Raw genomic sequence first — 22,270 nt, forward strand, 5'->3', positions numbered from 1 at the left:
TGATTTATGCATCGTAGGATAAGACAAAGTGTTCTTAGAATAAATTGTTCGTGACAAAAACGCAAAGCTGACCAGTAGAAGACAACGACACCGCACAGACTTAGTGAGGGCCGTGTTTTGGTGAGATCAGAAGTATGTTTGAAGTTTCCTTTAACAATTCTTTAAATGGCTGAACGACAATGCTATCAAAAAACTCACTATTGCACTATTCTAAGCTTTGTGTATGAACCAGTGAACTCAAAGAAACTTGCTCTTTTCACTTCACAGCTGAAATGTATCTTGATTCTTCTAAAACTCTAAGATTCACACTTGTGGCCTTAATTTGAAGAGTGTACGGCCAGTTTAATTGAAATTCAGTTAAGAGAGTGTATGCATTTGACCATAAATTCCCCCTATAATAATACGTTGTGTTTTCAATACATTTGAACTGAAAAAAATGTTAATTTGTATCAGTTCATCATACCTCTAGTCGTTTTTGTTTAAAAAAAAAAAACACACTAAATCAAAACAAAATAACAAGAGTTCAGTGGCCTTGGTCCAAATTGGCTGATTAAAATGTCCTGGATTACTAAGAATCTATACAGAGAAAAAGAAAACATCCTGGTACAGTGAGACCTCAGCTTACGAACACCTTACCTTACGAACTTTTCGGTTTACGATCGTCAAATTTATGAAAATTGAACCTTGAAATACACACTACTTTTCGCGATACACACCCACGACGGCTGGCAGAGCGATCTTCGGATCTTGTGGAGTGATCTTCGGATCTTCAGCGGAAGCACACAACCGAACAACGCTCCAGCCGGCGCACCTTTCCACACCCCCTCTCTCTGAATTCACACGTTGATCGCCTCCGAGGAGCTTTTTGCAAATAATTTTACTATTAGGAAATTAATGCAAGATGATCCCCTCATAATCACCGTCGAGGAGAAGAAGGAGACCATTGAGAAACACGAACGAGGTGTGCGTTCGTGACGTTTGTGGGATCGCGAATGTGCATGGTGTGCGTGTTGATCCCCACATCACCGATACTGGGACATTTCAACGAGTTGCTCTCACCTCACTAGTGACATGATTACAACGCCTCACTGTGTCTTGTGCTAGCAAGTTCAAGAGTTTGCTTTGCCGAGGTGATTGTTAGCAGCGATGGCGTAAGTATCGCCCCGCCCGCCTTCTTTTGTCACGTTTGATTCCGCGTCCGTGGAATAATCGGACTCGCGCCTTTTGTTGTAATAAAATCTCTGCCAGCACCTACGGGACTCGAAGTGGATGCAGATGACATCGAGGAGCTTGTTGCTGACCATAATGAGCTCCTCAACACAGAGGATTTGATTTGCCTTCAAGAGGACAAGCAGAAGCAGGCCATCCAGGAGTTGATGTGCAGGCTTTTATTGAAGTTACATCCAGAAAAGGCTATGAGAATCATCAACATGATGAATGATAATGTAATGCCTCAGTTTCGTAAGATCTTACAAGTCAGAAAGCAAGAGGTGTCAATTAAGAGCCATCAACGACCATCACAAATGTAAATAAAGTGACTATTATACAGTGCAGTGTATTTCTTTCATTACAAAACAATAGCACATTTATTATACATAGAATAAGGTATGTTGTGTGTAGCTTTAAGGCTTATTTAGTTGAAAATTATATTTTATGGAGACCTGGGAACGGATTATTCTCATTTTAATGGTTTCCTCTGGGGGAAAAAAAATTGGGATACACACTTTTCGCCTTACACACTCTCTCTGGGAACCAATTAAGTTCGTAAGCCAAGGTCACTGTATTTTGTATTGATATTCTAACAATGAAAAATGATCCGTGGAACCATGCTATTAGAAGGAAAGATTGTAAGGTGCCGTACGATTGATATTTAGGCTAGGGCTGAGCACCATTGAAGTTGAAATCCTAGATTCAGCTCCATTATTTTAATACTGAGGTCGGAGAACACAGAAAATAAAATTATATATTATAAATTCAAAAAGAAGACGAACAATTTCTGACATACAGAAACAGCACATTTCCTTTGTTCTTTTATTTTCATACTGAACCAAAGAAGATATCTGGGGTCACTCACAGTTTGATGTGTATGTATGTGGTATTATTTCATTTTCTTTTCTCTGTTAGTCAAAATGTGGTTTTGAGTGTTAGTAATTCTGGAGATAACACATTTGGGCTGGGGAAATTGGAAACAGGCTTGTTTGAAATGCAGTGATCTATGTGGTGTCTGGATAATTTTACGAGTTTCTGCGGTGGTTCTAATCAGGAATTAAGTGTCAGAATCTACTTTAAATCACCTTCTTTGTGCATTTGTGGGAGGTTACTGTCGGGATAGAATTGTCTGCGGTCTTCCGATTATCCCCTGCAAAAGCCTATAATCTGTCTGAAACTACTTAAAGAGTCAAGCAGCAAAATAAACAACATTGATTATCATCCCACTGTTCTTTTCCCTCCGTGTTGTAGACAATACAGACAGACAGGGAGTGGGGAATGGGTTAAGGTCACTTCAGTGCCATCTGATTGGCCAAATGTTAAGACAGGACAAATTCCCTGTGAATCCTCTGTCCATACCAGATTATCGGCGATTCTAAGAAACCGGGCACCTTATCATCTCCCAATCTCTTTTACAAAAGCAAATCTGGAATTCTGTTCAAGGATTACCAGGATTACCAAGGAAACACACGTGGTCCTTGTTGGACAATGTCTTGAGATCAGTCTCTCTACGTTCATCGCTGCTGGTTTACTCTCAATACTAAACAAATCACACATTGTTTTCAATTGACATGGTCCAGAAGATGAGTTACATTGTCTTCTAACTTTCTTGACATTTAGGAGTGGTCTCATTCTTTTCCTCATTTGTTTGACAAAGGCTGGATTGCACCAACAAAGTTTAACTTTAAAATGTGATGAAATCACGTTTCAATTTTAAATTCTGCTGCACCAAAGTTTTATTTTTACTTCTAAGTCAAATTTAAACTTTATTATGTTGCATCAGACTTTTAAATAGTAGTTTAAACAGTGATCAAAAAATAATGAGAAACTTGTAGTTGTGGTGATTTTGCTTTAAAAATGGTTGCATTGAGGAGAGCAAAAGAATGAAGGTCCTCAAAGAAAAATTATAGACATGCTCAGCCCTCTGTAATTTTGTGATGAAGAGGAATTGTACATGTTTATCAAGAAACCGGTTTTGAAGCTGAGAAGGAAGACTGTAGTTTTACAGTTAAAACATGATGGCTATGACAGAATGCAGCTGCACCACCGAAGTGACAACTCCTGTGTTTATTTTTACAGCAAGCTTTAAAATGCATGACATCACATTTATCTTTCACTGTGGTCAATCTGGACTGTTGTATCTGTCATCCAGTGACTGCCAAACAGTATATTTCTTTTTCACCATACTGTCTAGAAATCCGCGAAAACGATTCAAAGCAAAAGCCTTGTTTTTTTTTTTTGTATCTCACAATTAATTCAGTCAGCTACGGACAGAAAAGGAAATGTTGGGGCTTTTCTGTCAAGACATCAAGTTAATAAATAACATGAGGCTAACTCTTTTTTTGCGACTTGGCAAGATGGTTCGGCCATCGTATCTCATTGAGTGGTGACAGATTGCGAGGGTGTGCTCAGGTCGGGTATGTGGCCATTAAAACTGTTTGTGAATGTCTGTCAAACGTCTTTGCCACCTTGAATGAACGTTGTTGAAACAGTCGCTTCTGTGTGGGCACATACATTCGCAAAACCTTCAGGAGAGACACTGCTGCAGTCACCATTATTAGCCGCTCCTCCCCACAGCCACAGCCAGACCTCTTTCCAATTCTCTGCCCTTCTTTAAGATACGGGATGTAACATTCAATGAAAAAAGCGCCCTTTGACATAGGGGTCTTGATCGTGGTGTAGAGGTGAAGCCTATTCATTTAATTGCACAATGAATAATTAAATTTGAATTTTAAGATCCACATTTGTCCTAGACATGTGTTTATAATCAGTTCCAGTTGAGTTCAACTGAGTTTTATGAAACGTTGCAACAGACTTGCAAAGACAAATTGAGTACGCCCTTTTAAGACATGTTTTATTGATCTCTGGTAAAAGCTATTCTCAAATGAAAACAAGTGAGCCCAGCCTAAAAATGTTATTTTTGCTCATTTTGTGTCAATCATTTCCATTATTTTGTTTTATTATTAATAAAAGCGGTATTGAACAATAAAGTTCAATACCCATGACTTGCAATCAGAATCAGAATCAGAATCATCTTTATTGCCAAGTATGTAGAACACACAAGGAATTTGTTTCCGGTAGAACACGCTGCACTAGTATCGTCGTCAAAGAAACTGCTAAGTGGCACTATACATCACATATTTTAGAACACAATTAAGCTCATGCCAAAAAGATCTTTGTCAATGTAGCATTGTAAAATTTGCCACATTTTGATTGTTAATAACTAATTGAATTCCAAAGGTCAGTCGCACTTAACCGAAATGTTTCCGTTTTACACAAGACTGACAACAAGTTGAACAATGACCCACAGACATGGCTGCTTTGAAAAAACTGCATTTATTAGCCTCAACGGCATGATAGCATGATAGATTGTTTGTCAGTTTTCACACTGCTTTAGAGACGATGACATGAGGGACACATTCAATGGACAATGCCTCTGTGGGGTCAGATGTACGCAGAATACAAATACGTACAACATCTACATCATGGTTACTACAAGGTGAAAAACAACATTGCAACAGAATAACATTGAATTTTACCTTTGTTTTATTTTATTGTGTTTGCCTCTGTGTTAAAGCAGGATTAGTGGCAAGGTAACACGCACACAATGTTCAACCGTGATTACTTGGGGGGGGGAGTGGGAGTTGAATTTGGAGTGATGGAAATGGCAAGCGTGTCACTGCTTGGGAATCTCATTTATTCAAAAACTGTAATATTTGTAATGTACACTCCCCCCCAAAAAGATGAATCACAACAGCATAGATAATCCCAAGAGAAAGAGAAGCAGAGATGAATTTGTTCACATTAAGTCTCAGTTTGGAAAACAAGCTATGTGTGGTCCTTGTAAACACTTTTTGATCACACCTTTAACACGGAACAAACAATGGTACAACCGATCGATGTTCCTTTGATCCCCACTGCAGTCACACCTCATTTAATCAACAGAATTGCTTCATTGAAAACAATCTCCCGGCGGTAGTTCTGCAGAGAGTCTCAGTAAGAACCAATCAGCATGCTTCCAGAGCGTTTGATTGTTGCACACACAAAAGTAGCTTGAGCACCACAGCTCTGGAGGTGGTGGCCGTGGTGGTGTTAGGGGAATAAATTGAATTATTCGGTTTGGCAGAGACCGGGCAGCAATTGTGCAGTGTGGAGTTCAACAGAAAACATGGTCTTCCTTCCTTCCTGCACACTCACACACTTTCTGAACTGTTCATCCTCACTTGCGTGAGGATAAACGGTGCCAGCTAACTTTGGGCAAGAGGTGCGGCACACCCTGAACTGGTCGGCAACCATTTTCAAGCTACTGTGTCCATGCATACTATTAATAAATTATGCAGTGATGAACTGTATTGGCTATGGCCATGCTCAAGCAATCCCCTAGACACAATTGCTAGTCTGATAATTGGGCATCTACATTTAAGTAGGGCTGTATCGTGAATGTTTCATTCAAAAGAACACATCTTTACATCTTTAGTACCCAAGGAAATACAAAATGCCCTTTCTCAGTGGCAATTTAATTTATCCATCCATTTTCTGTACCGCTTATTCCTCATTAGGGTCGCGGACAGTGCGTCCTGTGATGCCGAGAGTAAAACTGGCACAGCATTTCATAAAAAGAACACCATACAAACATGCAAATAGTGAAACATGGTGGTGGATAATGTTCCGTTCTTGAAGGTTGGCTAACAATTCATTATAGAGTTCATCGACACGCATTGACTTGCCAAAGAACACGAGCAAGCCAGTTCACTCATCTGCCTGCTCCATCCTGTGACGTACTACATTTAAAGGAAATTTGAAGAGCCACATGACAGGGGTGTTTCGAGAACAACCCTCATTGACGAAAATGCATTTGGGGCTCATATGTAGATCGATAGGACATGAATGTTGAGGGGTCTTCCTGCTGGATTAGAGGATGCATAAACTTGGAGAAATGTCCATTCACATAACCCCCTCACTGCCATCTCTGTGGACATTCACTCGGGGACCGTCATGTATAGGACATTTTATTGCTGTTTTTATTTAAATCCCTCATTAGGTAATAACACACAAATTTTGTGTGTACTGTTTCTATCTTGTTCTGCCTGACTCTGTGATGGTCCGGGTCTCCAGTCAGAGCAAGCCAGAGCACACTTCGGTCAAAACCAAATGAGCTGCCGGGTCTGCCGCCCCCGATTGCAGATCTATGCCCTCAAACAAAGTGTGTGATGATAGTGCTCGCTGAAATTCTATGTGTCCTGAATGAAATCCATCTTCTTGTCACATGTGGTGAATCAAAATCACAGGGAAAAAAAATATACATGTAAAAGCCACTTTATGGATAAGTCAGTGAAAAGCTTGCCAAAATAACAACTCCATAATTACATGTAACAATTACACTTTCCTGTCAAAACGGCCGAAAGACTCAAAAATACCGATTTATGGGAATCCACATTTATATCACTTCTTTTACTTCATTTTCTTCATTCTTGTCTGACAAAAACATATGCCCAATTGTTAGGTCTCATTAATACAGTGCCTTTGTTTCCCGCATCTTTTCATGGCATATTTGAAAACATATCTTTGTCTCATTATCCATAACATGAACTATGAAATGATTAATGATCAACTTCAAAGAGATGCATGTATCTTAAGATCTACTCAAGAAAAGTTGTAAAGCGGGTACGAGGCATTTAGTGGATTTAAAAGAATCTATTAATAGAAGGGTGACATTTCTGCAACCTATGTGTGAATGCTCCACTTGAATGTGAGTCATTTTCTCAAACCACCAAGGACACTTTTCCCAGTGGTAACTGATTAGCTCCCTTCGTTTGAGATTATGAAATAACTTTGATTAGCAATTAAACATTTCTCATTGTCTATTCTTTGTTTTGTTACTTTCAAGTCTGTATTTTTGGATCAAATGGGCCCAACACGGAGTTGGAGCAGTGGTGCTTCTTCTCACATAATTTCTCCTCTCTGACGTGTTTGTGCACCACTGTACACCATAGCAGCAGGGTCATCATTATGAGATCATCATTATCGGCTCTCGTGGAGAAGAAACCGAAAGGAAATGTGTTGTTCCAAAAAAAGCTTCAATTTGAGTACTTCAAAGGATGAGCCTTCACAGCATTTCCATAACTGTTTATCTGTAATGTGTTCCTAATGAGAAGTCTTTCTTTCAGAAATGTGCAGCAGAGATGCACTATATATTGCAATCTTCTACTTGAAAGAATCCAGTTGGAATAGTCATGCAGCTTTCGATTGTTCATAAATTTTACAAGGGTAAAGAAAGGAGGGACCAAGAGAACAATAGTAAGCTAACATATGAAAATATGTTATGGGTAACAGTCAAATAGTCAATTGCAGCATGATCTTGGATAATTGACTATCTAAACAACAGTAAAAATACAATTGCAGTGAGGAGCGGGATATGCCTTTTGTGGTCAGATTGTACTATACTTGAAGTGTTAGCAATTGTTTGGTGTAATTGTTCAATTGTTAATTTTTTGGCAATACTAAAAATGTCTTGTTAATGGACAAGAGGGCTATGTTTGTAATATCTGTAGTAGTAAATACCAGAGATGTGCGAAAAGATGTATTGGAGGTGCATTCTCAGGGTTCTATTATAGTCTGTACTGTGATACAAGCGCCAAAAATGTCTTGACCTGTCATTTTGATATAAAGAAGGGAACAACTTCAGGTCCCTATTGGGTAACCTATTAATAGCTGCCTTCACTTCTTTAGTTCTCAGAATCAGAATCAGAAAAACGTTATTCGTCCCACAATGAACTGAATTGATCCATATTTTTAGTTCATTCATACATTCATCATCCAGACCGCTTTAGCCTTAAGAGGGTCGCGGGAGGTGCTGGTGCAGTTGGAGAGGGACACCCTGAAATGGTTGCCAGCCAATCGCATGTTGTTTAGTTCATGAAAAAAAAACACTCCATTTCATGTGCAGTGCAAATCTTGTGCAATGGGCAGTCTAAATATGTGAAGGGAGGATCTAGATTGGCTCTTGGTATTTTCTGATATGCACGCATACAAAAACTGGTATTTTGCTCCGTTGTGAGCATGAATAATTAATTGTCAATGGTGGCAATGCTAGATTTTAAGGTTTGCGAAGTACAATTTATAACGAACTGCAAGAAGACCTTAATTGGTATGTTAGTAAAGTTGGCTTGGGAGATGACAGATGTGTAGACACTCAAGATACCGCCTTCAAACCCATGTCCATGTGTGACATAACAACCAAGCACACATTTGTAAAATTTCGAGTGTAGAGTGTGTCTGGCACTAAACATTAACATTTTATTGTGTATAGTTTGTTGTTATTCACCTTTCTCAGTGATGCTGTGGATTCTGGTATCAACAGATTTTGGGAATTCACAGGGAAACGCCACTGTGTGTGAGGGAAACAATAGTGAGTTTCAAAACAATAAACAACCAGAGTCATTCAAATCTGCAGTAAAATGCAAAAGACTTTAATCAATTTTCGAAGCGCACACATATGAAACAGTAACATTTTTTTCCACACTGGCAAATCAAAGTAAAATACAAAGTTCATGTAAGGTGCATATTGGATGTCACATTGGATAAAAGTGAGGTCATCTGTCTTCCTGACAACAATACAAGATTTCACCTTTATAAATATTTGTGTTATTGTTATTTCCCCAACAATCAACCAAATCTAATCATCACAGTACTAGGATGCTATTGATACATCATACTGCAGCTCCTACGCAGAAGTGAATACATTTGATACCATAATTACATGTACAGTATATACCTCATTCGATAATAACAACCTGCCTCAAAGGAAGGCAACACAATTAAAAGCTTTAAAATTGACATAGTCAGTTGAGTCGTAGGACAAAATCAAAGAGGCTGCCGGTCCTAAAATGTCCTTTGTTCAACAACCATGTGGTTTCTTTGTCGAGCACGGCTGTACATTTCAAATTGACCTGCTATGTCTACTTTATTGAAACTAATCTATGTTTACGTGTATGATGCATCTTGTTACCCATTTACAGTTGGGATGATAAATTCGTGTGTCGACTTATAAGCGCAAGTGTCGGCTGACTAATGAATGAACGAATGGTGAATGATTATATATAAAGTTTGGTCGACAACTAAAAGTAACTCTTTAATCCTGATCGCATCAACCAGTCAAATTCAGAAATGACCTACTCTTTTGTCATGATGATGCTGTGAGAAATCTGGAGAAAGAATAAGATGCTGTGAAGAAGAGGTCACAAGGTTTGTTGCTCAATGTTCTTGTCAACGATTAAAAAAAAAAAACAAGAGTGTCAAGTGTCAAGAAGTGCTTGTAAGTTACTTTCACTTATAAGCATATTGACCAAATATTTGAGCATGATTTGCTGTTTATTTGTGTTTTTTCCTGTCTTTGAGGTCATTTTAACCATCTGGACTGCTTTTTTTAATATCGCTCAGCAGGTTAAACATTTTCCCAACTTGGGAATTTAAAGTGACACGCAAAAGGTCAGGCTTAGTGCTTTTCAAATCTGCCCTACATAAACAGCCTTTGATTATAACCCGAGTCCCTTGTGATTGTAGCTTATCTCAAAGTATTAACTTGTACTACCACCTCTCCCAGTGTAATAATAACGAGGCGATCAGAACAATAGTGGGTAAAGTAGTGGGTGCAAAAAAAAAAATGTTTCAGTGCCGACAAAAAAAGGAGGATATCGAAATATGAGAAGGTGAAAACAAGTTCACTGCGATGTGTGCAGCATAAATTCATATTAAGTCAATAGTTCTGAGAGCAAGTTCACATGGAAATTAAAGTGAGGACGGGGTGAAATTAATACAATAAAATGCCATTAGGCAACTTTGCAAAACATTTTGTAAGGAAATATACATACATACATACATACATACATACATACATACATACATACATACATACATACATACATACATACATACATACATACATACATACATACATACATACATACATACATACATACATACATATAAACATTCTTTACATATCTATCGACACCTATTTTACAATTTGGGTGCTGGAATTTAAGGTCATAGCATTGGACTCAAACACAATTCACACATCCAATACATTTTACAAGAGATTTTTTTGTCAGGTTTCAAGCAGGAAAAAGTGAGGCATTTCTCTCTTTTCATCATTTCCCTTCTTTATTCCCTTCCACCTCCATTTTTGTATGAGGAGGTGAACTTTGAAGCAGTAAAGAACTTGTTCACCATTTCTGCCTTCTGCCCTCACTTGTTCCTTCTCTTATCTCTGTCCCACCTCTCTCTGTCTCTTTTTTTCTCTCTCTCTCTGTCTCATGCACTCTCTTTCTGTTTTCGTAGTGGGAGCTACAGATTGATTTTAATCCTGTGGGAGCGAGCTGTACCTGTGCCACATAGTGTGCCAAAGTGTGGTGGTTTCAGTGCAGTCTCCTGGAATATAGAGAGACAGACAGATATAGGAAGATTGGAGTTACAATATAAATATCAGACGGCTCTGAGCAGTCTAAAATGTAGCAATATTTGTGCCAGGCTATACTCATCAGCAAATATAAAATAAAATAAACAAAGAAATAAAGAAATAAATATTGATACAAATAGATAAAATGATTGTGATACAGACGATCAATAATAATAATAATAATATAATAATAATAATAATAATAATAATAATAATAATAATAATAATAATAATATTATTCAAGGGATAACTGGCAATCATGTCGTTTTCAAGTCAGGTTTCCTTGAAAAATGTTGTAGAATGGTGCAATTTTGTTCCTGTACTTGCATGCAATCACATCCAATTGCCACTCCCAGTTTGTTTGATTGGTTTTGCTTTTGTCTCCTACCACACCATGTTAGCACTCTTCGGCCCACTAAAACAAGAACATCTGGATAAATTTAGACCCATTCTTTCGGACCCTTGCCAGTGGATCCTCTGATATGTACAGAATCTCACATGGTGCTGTTGTTTTCATAATGCAAGCAGAAGAACTGGCGCTGACTGAGAGAGAGAGATGTAGAGAAAGAGTCAAAGAATGTGACGCTGAGACAAAAGACCACAGTGCTCACATAAGTTTGTCAGCATGCAAAAAAGAAACTGAATGAAAGGAAAGATGGGTCTAAATAAATAAATAAATAAATAAATAAATAAACATGTTGCCCGTTTGTCAATTGTAAGGTGTTGTATAATCACGGTGTTGCTCATCACGTTCAGTGCAGTGAGACCTCACAAGCACCATGGGTGGAGTATAGCAATAGCATCAAAAATGTGTTACAAACACATATAGTATATATGTCAATTAAAGTCATGCATTGAAAAATGAACAAGACACAGGCTATGACGCAGACAGTAGTATATGTTGCATAACACACTTATAAAAATACTTCAGTGGTAATTTTGTGATGTCAGAGGTCACAGATGTTACACCTGAGTGAGGACCAGGCTCATAATCTCTTCTACAGTATGTTTCGCCAAAATTTGAAAGCAATCGAGATACAATGGTTGAGATGGTCTACGATACAAAACAATGATGGTGGTTTGTCATCGTTAACAAAAGGAGGAGACAATCCACTTCCTCGAATAAGGTGTTATAAAAGGATGGGTGAGCCTTTTGTCTCCCTGGATGTTAGACATCACTCAAACAAGGTGGCACTTGCTTATTCGGCCCCTACGAAAGTGCACACCATCACGAGTGCTACTCATCACTGGCGGGCAGGTTGACCTCTAACACAATACAGCACGGGTTGAAAGAAAATGCTGAAAATGAGAAAATGAGAGAACCAAAGACGTGTAGAAAGTGTGTGTGTTCAGGAGTTGAGGTGTGGTATTGCTGTTTTATAATGGAGCCATACGGTAGCTCAAATCTTTACAAGCGGTACTCTTTAACAGCTACATCTGTACAGTCCCTGGAAACATGTTGGTGACCTTAACCCATAAACTACTCTGCCTGTGTGTGTGTGTTTGTGTGTGTGTGTGTGTGTGTGTGTGTGTGTGTGTGTGTGTGTGTGTGTGTGTGTGTGTGTGTGTGTGTGTGTGTGTGTGTGTGTGTGTGTGTGCGTGCGTGCGTGTGTGTGTGTGTGTGTGTGTGTGTGTGTGTGTGTGTGTGTGTTTGATTTATCGGTTGAGTGTTTTGTTGTTGTGCATTATTGGCCGCAGCTTTCAGGAAGTCCAGGGAAAACATGGGGTAAGGTTTATTAAAAATCAGCCACTTACACTAAAATGAAAAAAACACTAAAGTGTAATTGTCTTAAGTGACATCAATGAAACTTTTTGAGGGCCTCGCTTGAAACTGTCTTCCAAAATTAAGTTAAAAAAAAGATAGGTCATTTTTCATGCGTTGTTTTCTTAAAGGCACACCAATTATAGAATGTGAAAATTATAAGAGTACTAGTAAACAAACACCTATAACAACATCACTGTGTGATCTGAGGTTGACACTCCCAAGTGTCATCTTTGAGAATCGTCTCCTTGCCTCCACTTATCAGCCTTATATGAAATCTAATTTCAGTTATTTTAATCATACTGTATTACGAGTGATTAACCCTTTAGTGCATTTAATTAACCTTTCCAGCCACAGATGTTCATTGTGCTTTTTTTTTCTTCATGACATTGGCTTTAAATAATCACACTTAAAACTGGAGGGAAATCTAATGTCTAAAGTGGGAGCCATCACTTGTCAATTGCTTAAGGGGGCAGAAGAATAGTGATGTATTAGTTTGTGTAACTGCTGACAACATGGTTGTAAATCTCAAGCACTTGAAGACTTATTTTTCAAAATAACATTGAACATATTTCGGGACGATGATATATGAATTTAATAAATACTTTAGATCACAGAAAAGCAAATGAAGAATCTGTTGCAATTTGCAATGCTCAAAATCCAAAATGGAAAATATTCAGGGGTGACAAACTGCAGCGTTATATTTCTACATATTTCAGGCCAGCCGCCACCAAAATTGGGAGAGAAATCAGTCTGAGAAGTGAGAGTATGTAACATAAACATATAATGAATCTTTAGTACTTGTTGTAGTAGGCTTATGTGTTGTACACCATGTCATAGAATGGCTTTTAAAAAGAAAAGTGGATGAAGGGAATGATCATCAGCTCAGTGTGGGTGGCCTCATAAACTATACTGAGCACAGTACTTTGTGGGATAAGCAGTCATTTACCCAAAGAATGCCAAAAGTAATGATAAGGCTTAATGTATGTGTGTAATAAAATTAATCAGAAGTAAGACAAAAAGCAAACACAAAAACATCCAAACATGCAATTGGAAAAATGGAAGCAAAAACAAAAGCAAAGACCCCTGCAAAAAAGACAAAACAATAATGCAAACTCATGGCAGTGACCCAAAACTGAATGAATGGCTGATTTTATGAGATTAATTGTGACAGAAATGAAACCCTAGAAAAGAAGCACCACATCCACCAAAAGGATAACAAATGGAACAAAAAGAAATCAAGCAGCACAAAAACAATCAAGAGCACATTTGCCCCTGGATAAAACAGCAATGCACATTCTGGCTGAATTTCAGGCGTGATTTGTAGTTGAGGATTCTGGATTTTTTTTTCAAATGCAGTGCTATTTTGAGATCAAATAAAAGTACATCCAAAATGGTGTCTGTATTTGTCATGGATTGGTAATTTGACTTGATAGCTTGTCAGTATTTCCAAACAAACATAACATGGTAAAAAGGCAAACCTCAACCACTAAGCCATTTAAGCTAATTCAGACAGAAGTACCTAAAGTGTATCTACATATGCAATTTATAACAATAATTGGGGTCATTAAAGAAGATCGTTTATGAGGCAAATGCAATGTCGGACAGGCAGTCTTTTTATGGACTAGTGCTCCCTTGGTGTTTAAGAATATTGGTCTCAAAGCTCTGCGTCACCTTGATCCCTCGACCCCTCCTCTTTCCCCCACCCAAGCAGTACTTTGTCTTCCCCGCAGCACTGTGCTCTCGCTGTCGGCACTGAGGAAGGCCATTACCTCTAATTTACATTTATTTCCCTCATCCATTTTTATTTATTAGAGTACTTTGCATTTGGCACAGTTCTCTTTATGGAATCATAAGCACTTGCTGTACTTCCTCACTTAAATGAGCTTTCCCACAAAACATTCTCCTGTGAAACAACTCACCGTCCAATAAAAGCAAGATAGTTTCACATTTGTTTTTTCAAGATTAATTGATGATTGAGAAGTCTGTGTCAATTCGGTTACTATGTATACTTCTTGCTTGCTTGGTTTAAATGGAGAGTCTAAATATTTGCACATATTAACTCAACCCTAGACCACAAATAAATCCGTCCAGTTCAGTAATTGCTGACCATGAATTATTCGAAATAGGCTATGTGGCGGGATTAAGTTTTAAGTAAACAGCTTGTGAAAGGAGACTTATAACTTTCTACTGGATGTAAGATAATTTTGATTTGCGGTGGTAACCCTTGAAGGGAAAAGCCACAGGGGAAAGAAGATATATAAATATATTTTACATGAAGACGTAAAAACACAATAGCTGTTCATCTGATTTGTTGGTTTCTGACATAATTTGAAAGAAAAAAAAGCCCCATGCTGGGTCTAGGTGACACGAAGTAAGAGACGTGATTAAAAAGAAGACCCCCAAATTCAAAAGACGCTGCAATCACATTTGCACTACTGTGTCTAATCAAACTCTAAATGTGAAATTAACCTACCACATGTAAATGATTATGCAATCATGATTGCTGGCAAATGAGTGTGCATATGAGATTAATTAAGAATCGTGTGTTGAATTTCATGGGCAAATGGCATTCATGTAAATATTTTCTTGGCTTATCTTGGAATGTATTTGTGCTCCATAGTGCCACCTTCCCCCTGCCATATCAACTACCTTGGGGCAGCAGGGGGAGCATGAATGGGGACTATTGTGGGCAGGTTGATAAAATAAGTTGTGAATTACCTGTCGGGTGGTGATTTGCCCTGGAGTCTTGAATCCCCCCTGACAGCCGCACTCTGAGACACTGTATGGGTCGGAGCTTGTCGATGAGCACTTGGAGAGCGTATCACAGCCCACCACAAATGTGTTGTCCAAAGGGAGCTCCTGGATCACATGATGCTTTTTGGGGGCCACCGGAGTCTCTGGTTTGATTTGAAACGTAGGCTGAGGGGATGCAGATTTGTAATGCTTGGCTAAATCCGGGCTGTCGGGTTTGAAGGTGGTGGGAGTGGTGGCCCAGTTGTACTTCCCCATGGTCTGCTCCTCGAGCTCCACAGGGAGATCCAGCGTACCATTAACATGCTCATGTGTAGGGTCGTCAGGCTTAGATTCATCTATGGTCACAAAATTCAGGAGGAGGCTTTTAGGGGATCTCTTCTTTCTTTTTTTCTTCTTTTTGATTTGACGGTTCTCTTGGTTAGGTGACACCCACTCGCCGCTCTGCTTGCCCTTCTGTACCACTTTGTGTCTGGGTGTCTGTCGGCAGCGCACCAAGGCGGTCACAAATATCACCAAGATGACAGTCATGGTCCCAGCTATGATAGCGATGACAACAATCACATATCCGTTAGCCTGAGGTGTTACTTCACTGTCCCCGATGTTTCGGTCCAGTGGTGTCTCCATGCTTTTCCGCAGCTGTTCTTGGATAAACGTGGCATTTGAAACGGTGTCATTGACAAATAAGTGAATAAGTGCAATCGCTTGTAATGATTCCGGCTGCCCGAGGTCTTTGACTTTGACAACTAGCCTGTGCAGTCCTTGATCCGCCGCGACAATTTTCTCCTGCAGTGTAATGTTGCCTGTTGTTTTGTCGATGGAAAACAGGTCTCGAGGGGAGACCCGAGAAGTGATGATGATGCTGCTTGTAATGCTGTACTGGAGCTCAGCATTCATACCTGTGTCATTGTCAATGGCAAACACTCTTGTAACAACGTCACCGGGGGTGGCGATGGTCCGCACGAGGTCATATGAGTAATTGGAAGCGGGGACAACAAACACAGGGCGATTGTCATTTACATCAACCACATTGATAGTGACCTTAGCATAGGAAGAGCTGGGGGGTTGCCCTCCATCCACTGCCTTGACCATAAATGTGTAAGAGCTCTGCTGCTCTCGATCAAATGTGATGTTGGGCTTGATTACGCCCGTTTGGGGGTCAATGATGAAATGATCTTTGCCGTTCCAAATGGACAGGGTCACAACAGCATTATCTCCTGCATCTAGATCCGTCACTGTAATTAAGCCAACAGTTCCAAAGAGAGGAAGGTTTTCGGGCACATAGAAGTTGTACTCGGGGTGCGTAAAAGCTGGGCTGTTGTCATTCAGGTCCTGAACGATTAACCTGACAGTGACATTGTTCTGCAGTGACGTTGAACCGTTGTCCCTGCCTATGACAGTGAATGAGTACCTCTCCTGCTTCTCTCTGTCCAGTCGTTTGCCAACCGAAAGGATTCCTGAACGTCTGTCTATATTAAATCCATCGGGTGCATCGGGGTCAAGGGTATAGATAATCTCAGCATTCTGTCCACTGTCTGCATCAGTGGCACTGATTTTTATTAACTGTGAGGACGGGTCATTATTCTCTGGTATGGAAAGTTGAATTTCTGGCTGGGGGAAGATGGGTGCATTGTCATTCTCATCCTTGATTTTAATTAAAACCATAGCTGAAGTGTTCAATGGAGGCGTCCCTCTATCCGATGCCACTATCCTAATTGCATATTCTCGAGTTGTCTCATAATCGAGGGGAGCAGCTGTCTCTAGTAAAAACTGATCATTAAAGACAGGCTTCAGGCGAAATGGAACATCATGGTCAGTGTAACAAGTGACTTTTCCATATAGATCCGCATCTCTGTCTGTAACTGTGATGAGTGCTATTTTTGTGTTGAGGGGAGCGTTCTCAGACAAAAGCACAGTCCCATTCACCAAGTTGATGATGTAGCGAGTGTCAATGGAGGGGACATTGTCATTCACATCCGTAACATTTATCGTCACCGTGGCCCTTGAGGGTGTTGAGCTGCCATCACTGGCCAGGACGATAAGTTTGTGAACAGGAGTTAACTCCCTGTCCAGTGACTGCTTTACAGTGATCAATCCTGTTGTGCTGTCAATGGCAAAGTGGCGCTTGGTCGAGGCAGAGATCTGGTTACTGAAGGCAAAGTGGATCAGGGCATTGGACCCGAGGTCTGCATCTGTTGCATGAAGATGCACAACCGATGTTCCTGTGGGAGCGTTCTCTGGTACTGTGACTTCCAATTGGCTATGCTTGAAGACGGGACGATTGTCATTGACATCGGAAATAGTGACTTGGAGTATAGCAGTACTGGACTTGGAAGGGTTGCCACCATCTTCTACCTTTATCTTCATGACAAAGGTGTCCTTCTGCTCGCGATCTAAGTTCTGCTGAATGATCAACTGTGGCCACTTGTCACCCTCAGGGGTTTCAATGATGTCCAAGCCAAATTCTCCGACACTCTGAAATAGAATGAAACACACGGTCATACTCAATCACTGATACAACTTGACAGTAAATACGGTGCCAAATGATGGTCTTCATAGTGCCTTATGACACTACATATAGGTACATGTATGTTATGAGTCCCTCGTATTTGCCGGAGTGTTTCATTCAGCATGTTTTCACTGACCGCTTAGATTGAATACCTGCTCCTTGTCTCCCTTCACATACTGTACATCAATTGTGTATTTTATCCCTATAGAAAAAAAAACACTGGGTATCACTCTTCTCATAGATCCAAAAAGGGCTTGTTATAGGGTGGCGATGATCGGAGAGTGTGGGGGCTCTAAGAAAGCACTGGAATGGTGAGTGGGGTAGAGGGAGGGACAGAGAGAGAGAGAGAGAGAGAGAGAGAGAGAGAGAGAGAGAGAGAGAGAGAGAGAGAGAGAGAGAGAGAGAGAGAGAGAGAGAGAGAGAGAGAGAGAGACAGAGAGAGGTATAGAAAGAAGATCAAGCCCATGAATGAGTTGCATCCACATTATGAAACAAAGAAGCCCTTTGAAGCTCTTTCAATCAGAAGCAGTTTCATGGTGAAAGAGAAAGAGGGTTTTCTTTAAAAAGATAAGCTTTATGCTGCACATGATGTTGGAAGTGATTACGTCCATCTAGGCACAGCCATCAAATGCGATTAGGATAAATACATTTTTTTCTTGTTAAGTCAGGAGAGTGTGTTCACAATAATTCTCAAAAGTTCAAGGCCAGAATCAGGGCCTTCCTTGTGCCAGCATGAAGTCGACACATGGGGACGTGTAGGTGCAGAATGTAAATTGTTGTGAACAAATTGCTTGCATTGAGTTCCGTTGACACGATTGACAGAACTGCTTAAAAACAGCCAGCACAGCAGCAATGATCTCCGAGACTATCTTAGGTACATTATGGCATGAAAAAGTCCAGCTGGAATGCAGAGACGTGGCACCATTGAATTTTACCTGAGAATGTAGTAAAACTGTGTATTTTCTTTTTTTTTCTTTTTTTATGAACAATAATATAATATTTCTAGCAGCAATTTTGGTGCTATATTGCTTATCAATAGTATTGAGTTATTTTTCAATGTACAGTTCAATGTAACAATAGTAACATTGGCTCAATGATTTTTGACAAATGCTAATATTAATTGTAGAATGCAGAGTTAGGATGTGTTAAAAGGAACATCACACTATGATTTATGTGCCAGTAATTCCTTGATGCTTTTGTCTTGGTTTCGCACAATTTTACAGCTGACAAGGCAGCACTCGGTGCATTTCAATAAGTTGGGGAGAGCTATCTCACAGGCAGTGCACACTCCTGAATGCAGAATTTGTCTGGTGGATTGTGATCAGATCTCAGGCGGGCCAAGGGAAGGCCAAAATACTAGTAGGAATCATTCACCTGAAAACCTTAGGCTAAATAATAAGGAACACATACAATAGCTAAGTGTGCAGAACACGTCACACCGAAGCTTGCTACGTTTGTCACTACCGGTACTGAAAGGCTACAGTAGTTCAAGAATGTAAAGTAATGTACATTTATACCACACTAATGAGCCAGCATTTTTCTAGATGATTATAAAAGGATCAGGGCACGAAGGTGGACGCGGCAGTACACAATGTATTCAAATCTGCCCAATTTAAATAGAAAATGATTGAATTATGCCGAGAGAGGAAATATTAGCAAATGAAGAGCAAAAGATGACTTCTCACCCCTCTTCTCCTAAGAGCACCACGGATTATCAGACAATGCATCCATCAGTCACCTTATTAAAGCTCATAGGAGATTGAGATTCAGTTGTGCTGATCACAAGGAATTGGGATGATGAGATCCCTTACAAAAAAACCTTGCACCTCTTCATTATGCTGAGAGAAACCAGATATTAACCCTATGTCTATAATACAGCCCCGTTTCAGATGACCATTGACAAAATTGAATAGTCGTAAAACAGCATGGCCAGGGGTGTCACGTCGAGTGAGACATGTTGCAATTACTGTGCATGATCGGGAGATTTTTCAGGTTTCTTAGCCTTTGCAACAGCGGTCCAGATAAAATTATTGAGCCACAAAAGGTCTCAAAACTACTGTCAGCAGCCACCGACTCCATTTCCCCCTGTATAAGTAGTGTGTGGTCCATCCTGGGATGTATAAAACAAAACCCCAGTATGGGCCATGCACACAGGAATACCTTTTTAAATATGTCATTAATTGAAGGTGTGCCTTATAGTCTGATATGCCTTATATATAGAAAAAGTTTGAAAATACACCATTCATTGGGATGGACCTTATATATGCATCCATCCATCCATTTTCCAGACCGCTTTATCCTCATGAGGGTCGCGAGGTGTTCTGGAGCCTCACCCAGCCGTCTTTGTGTATTAGGCGGGGACACCTGAATCGGTTGCCAGCCAATCACAGGGCACACGGAGAGAATCAGCCACTCACACCTAGGGACAATTTGGAGAGTTCAATCAACTTGCCATACATGTTGTTTGGAATGTGGGAGGCGTGTGTATATATATATATATATATATATATATATATATATATATATATATATATATATATATATATATATATATATATATATATATATATATATATATATATATATACACACACACACACACACACACACACACACACACACACACACACACACATAACAGCAGTGCACAATGGCTGGTGACTCTGAAAGAGGAGCACAGCAATCTCCCTGAACAGAACCCAGTTACCATCACAGCGGCAGACATACAACAAAGAGTCTCAGGTATGAAAAACTGGACGGCACCAGGCCCGGATATGGTCCACACCTACTGGCTAAAGAAACTCACAGCTCTCCATGAGCGCCTAGCAGCACAAATGAACCAGTTGCTGGTGGATGGAACTCAACCAGGATGGCTAACCGAAGGGCGAACAATCCTGATCATGAAGGATTCCTCAAAGGGTGCAGTTCCTTCCAACTATCGGCCAATAACCTGTCTCTCCACAACATGGAAGCTCATGTCAGGCATCATTGCGGCTAAGATAAGTGGACACGTGGATCAATACATGAGCAAAGCACAGAAAGGCATTAGTAGAGATACGAGAGGCGCCAAATCTCAGCCAAACATGATGGACAGCCCCTGCCACCCCTTCGACCCACCCTGACAGCACTGGGTAGCTCCTTCAGCCAGGGACTATTACACCCGCGCTGCAAGAAGGAGAGGTACCGCCGCTCGTTCCTACGGACTGCTGTCAGGCTTTGCAATTCTCAATGATCACTTGTGGGAAAAAAAAACAAACTGGACACTTGTAAATCTGGGTTGATGCAATATATCAATATGCCTTTCTTGATACTTGCACTATGTATAGTTTTTTTTTATGAAACGGTTTTGCACATCATATATATATATATATATATATATATATATATATATATATATATATATATATATATATATATATATATATATATATATATATATATATATATATATATATATATATATATATATATATATATATATATATATATATATATATATATATATTACAGCCTGAAGGACAGTGTGCCTTTGAGCCTCCGGGTCTCAGCAGTCACAACCCCCAACGGCCTGTCATGAACACCATGATAGAGTGTGAGAAACCTTTGCAAGATTTAACGATGGAGACATTCCAGTAGACACAATATTTTGGCCAAGCGGATCTGGGAGATATAGGGTAAAAATAGCCCAAGTTTCTTCTGTGGTCAGAATTCTTGTTGCCACACCTGCCCTGTTTTTGTAGTTATTTATTAAGTTTGACTTCAATAAATAAATAAATAAATAAAGTCTTCACATCAAGAATATCAATACAAGAAAACTAAATATGGACTCCATCCAGAAAAATAAGCATATGTTTAATACAGATTTAAGCCACAAACTAGCTGAATATTTCCTCCTGCTTTGATAGAGGACAAATTAATTGCTAAGAGATACAGTGGTGAAACTACCTGAAAGACTGAATTGATTATAGTAAACTGCAGATATGAGAAGAAGAACAATATTTGTTATGTCCATGTTTGGCATGTGGGACAGCTCTGGCTCCATTCCTGTTCACCCTCTACACCTCGGACTTCAACTATAACACCCCAACCTGCCACCTTCAGAAGTCCTCTGACGACTCAGCTATTGTCGGCCTCATTACAGAGGTAGATGATAGGGAGTACAGGGGACTGACAAAGGACTTTGTGGACTGATGACAGCAGAATCACCTCCAGATCAACACCGAGAAAACCAAGGAGCTGGTGGTGGACTTCTGCAGGAAACAATCCTCACCTCCACCGTTGAACATCCAGGGTTTGGTCATTGAGAGGGTGACCTCCTACAAGTACCTGGGTGTTACTCTCAACAATAAACTGGACTGGACTACAAACACTGATGCCCTAATCAAAAAGGGACAGAGTCGCCTCTTCCTACTCAGGAAACTGAGGTCTTTTGGAGTTCAGGGGTCACTCCTAAAGACTTTCTATGACTATGTGGTGGCTACAGTCATCCACTATGGAATTGTCTGCTGGTCAGGCAGCATCACCACCCGGGACAGGAAAAGACTGGAGCGCCTTCTCAAGAGGGCCAGTTCTGTCCTGG

General features: G+C 39.9%; 1 protein-coding gene across 3 annotated transcripts in view; it reads right to left on the minus strand.

Annotated features, from left to right (window-relative positions):
* pcdh11 (protocadherin 11) overlaps nucleotides 1-22,270 on the minus strand; it is a 184,346-nt gene that overhangs the window by 147,806 nt on the left and 14,270 nt on the right. For 2 of the 3 annotated variants that reach the window (XM_088988516.1, XM_088988506.1), the window contains exon 3: nucleotides 15,150-17,657. In XM_088988516.1, coding sequence (XP_088844642.1) covers nucleotides 15,150-17,657 — 2,508 coding nt within the window. Of the gene's footprint in view, nucleotides 1-8,679; nucleotides 10,639-15,149; nucleotides 17,658-22,270 lie in introns of those variants that run through there. The other variant, XM_088988524.1, reaches the window with a different exon arrangement.

Source organism: Hippocampus bargibanti, linkage group LG02 (genome assembly GCF_051943395.1).
Source record: "Hippocampus bargibanti isolate YZ-2025 linkage group LG02, ASM5194339v1, whole genome shotgun sequence".
Lineage (NCBI taxonomy): Eukaryota > Metazoa > Chordata > Actinopteri > Syngnathiformes > Syngnathidae > Hippocampus > Hippocampus bargibanti.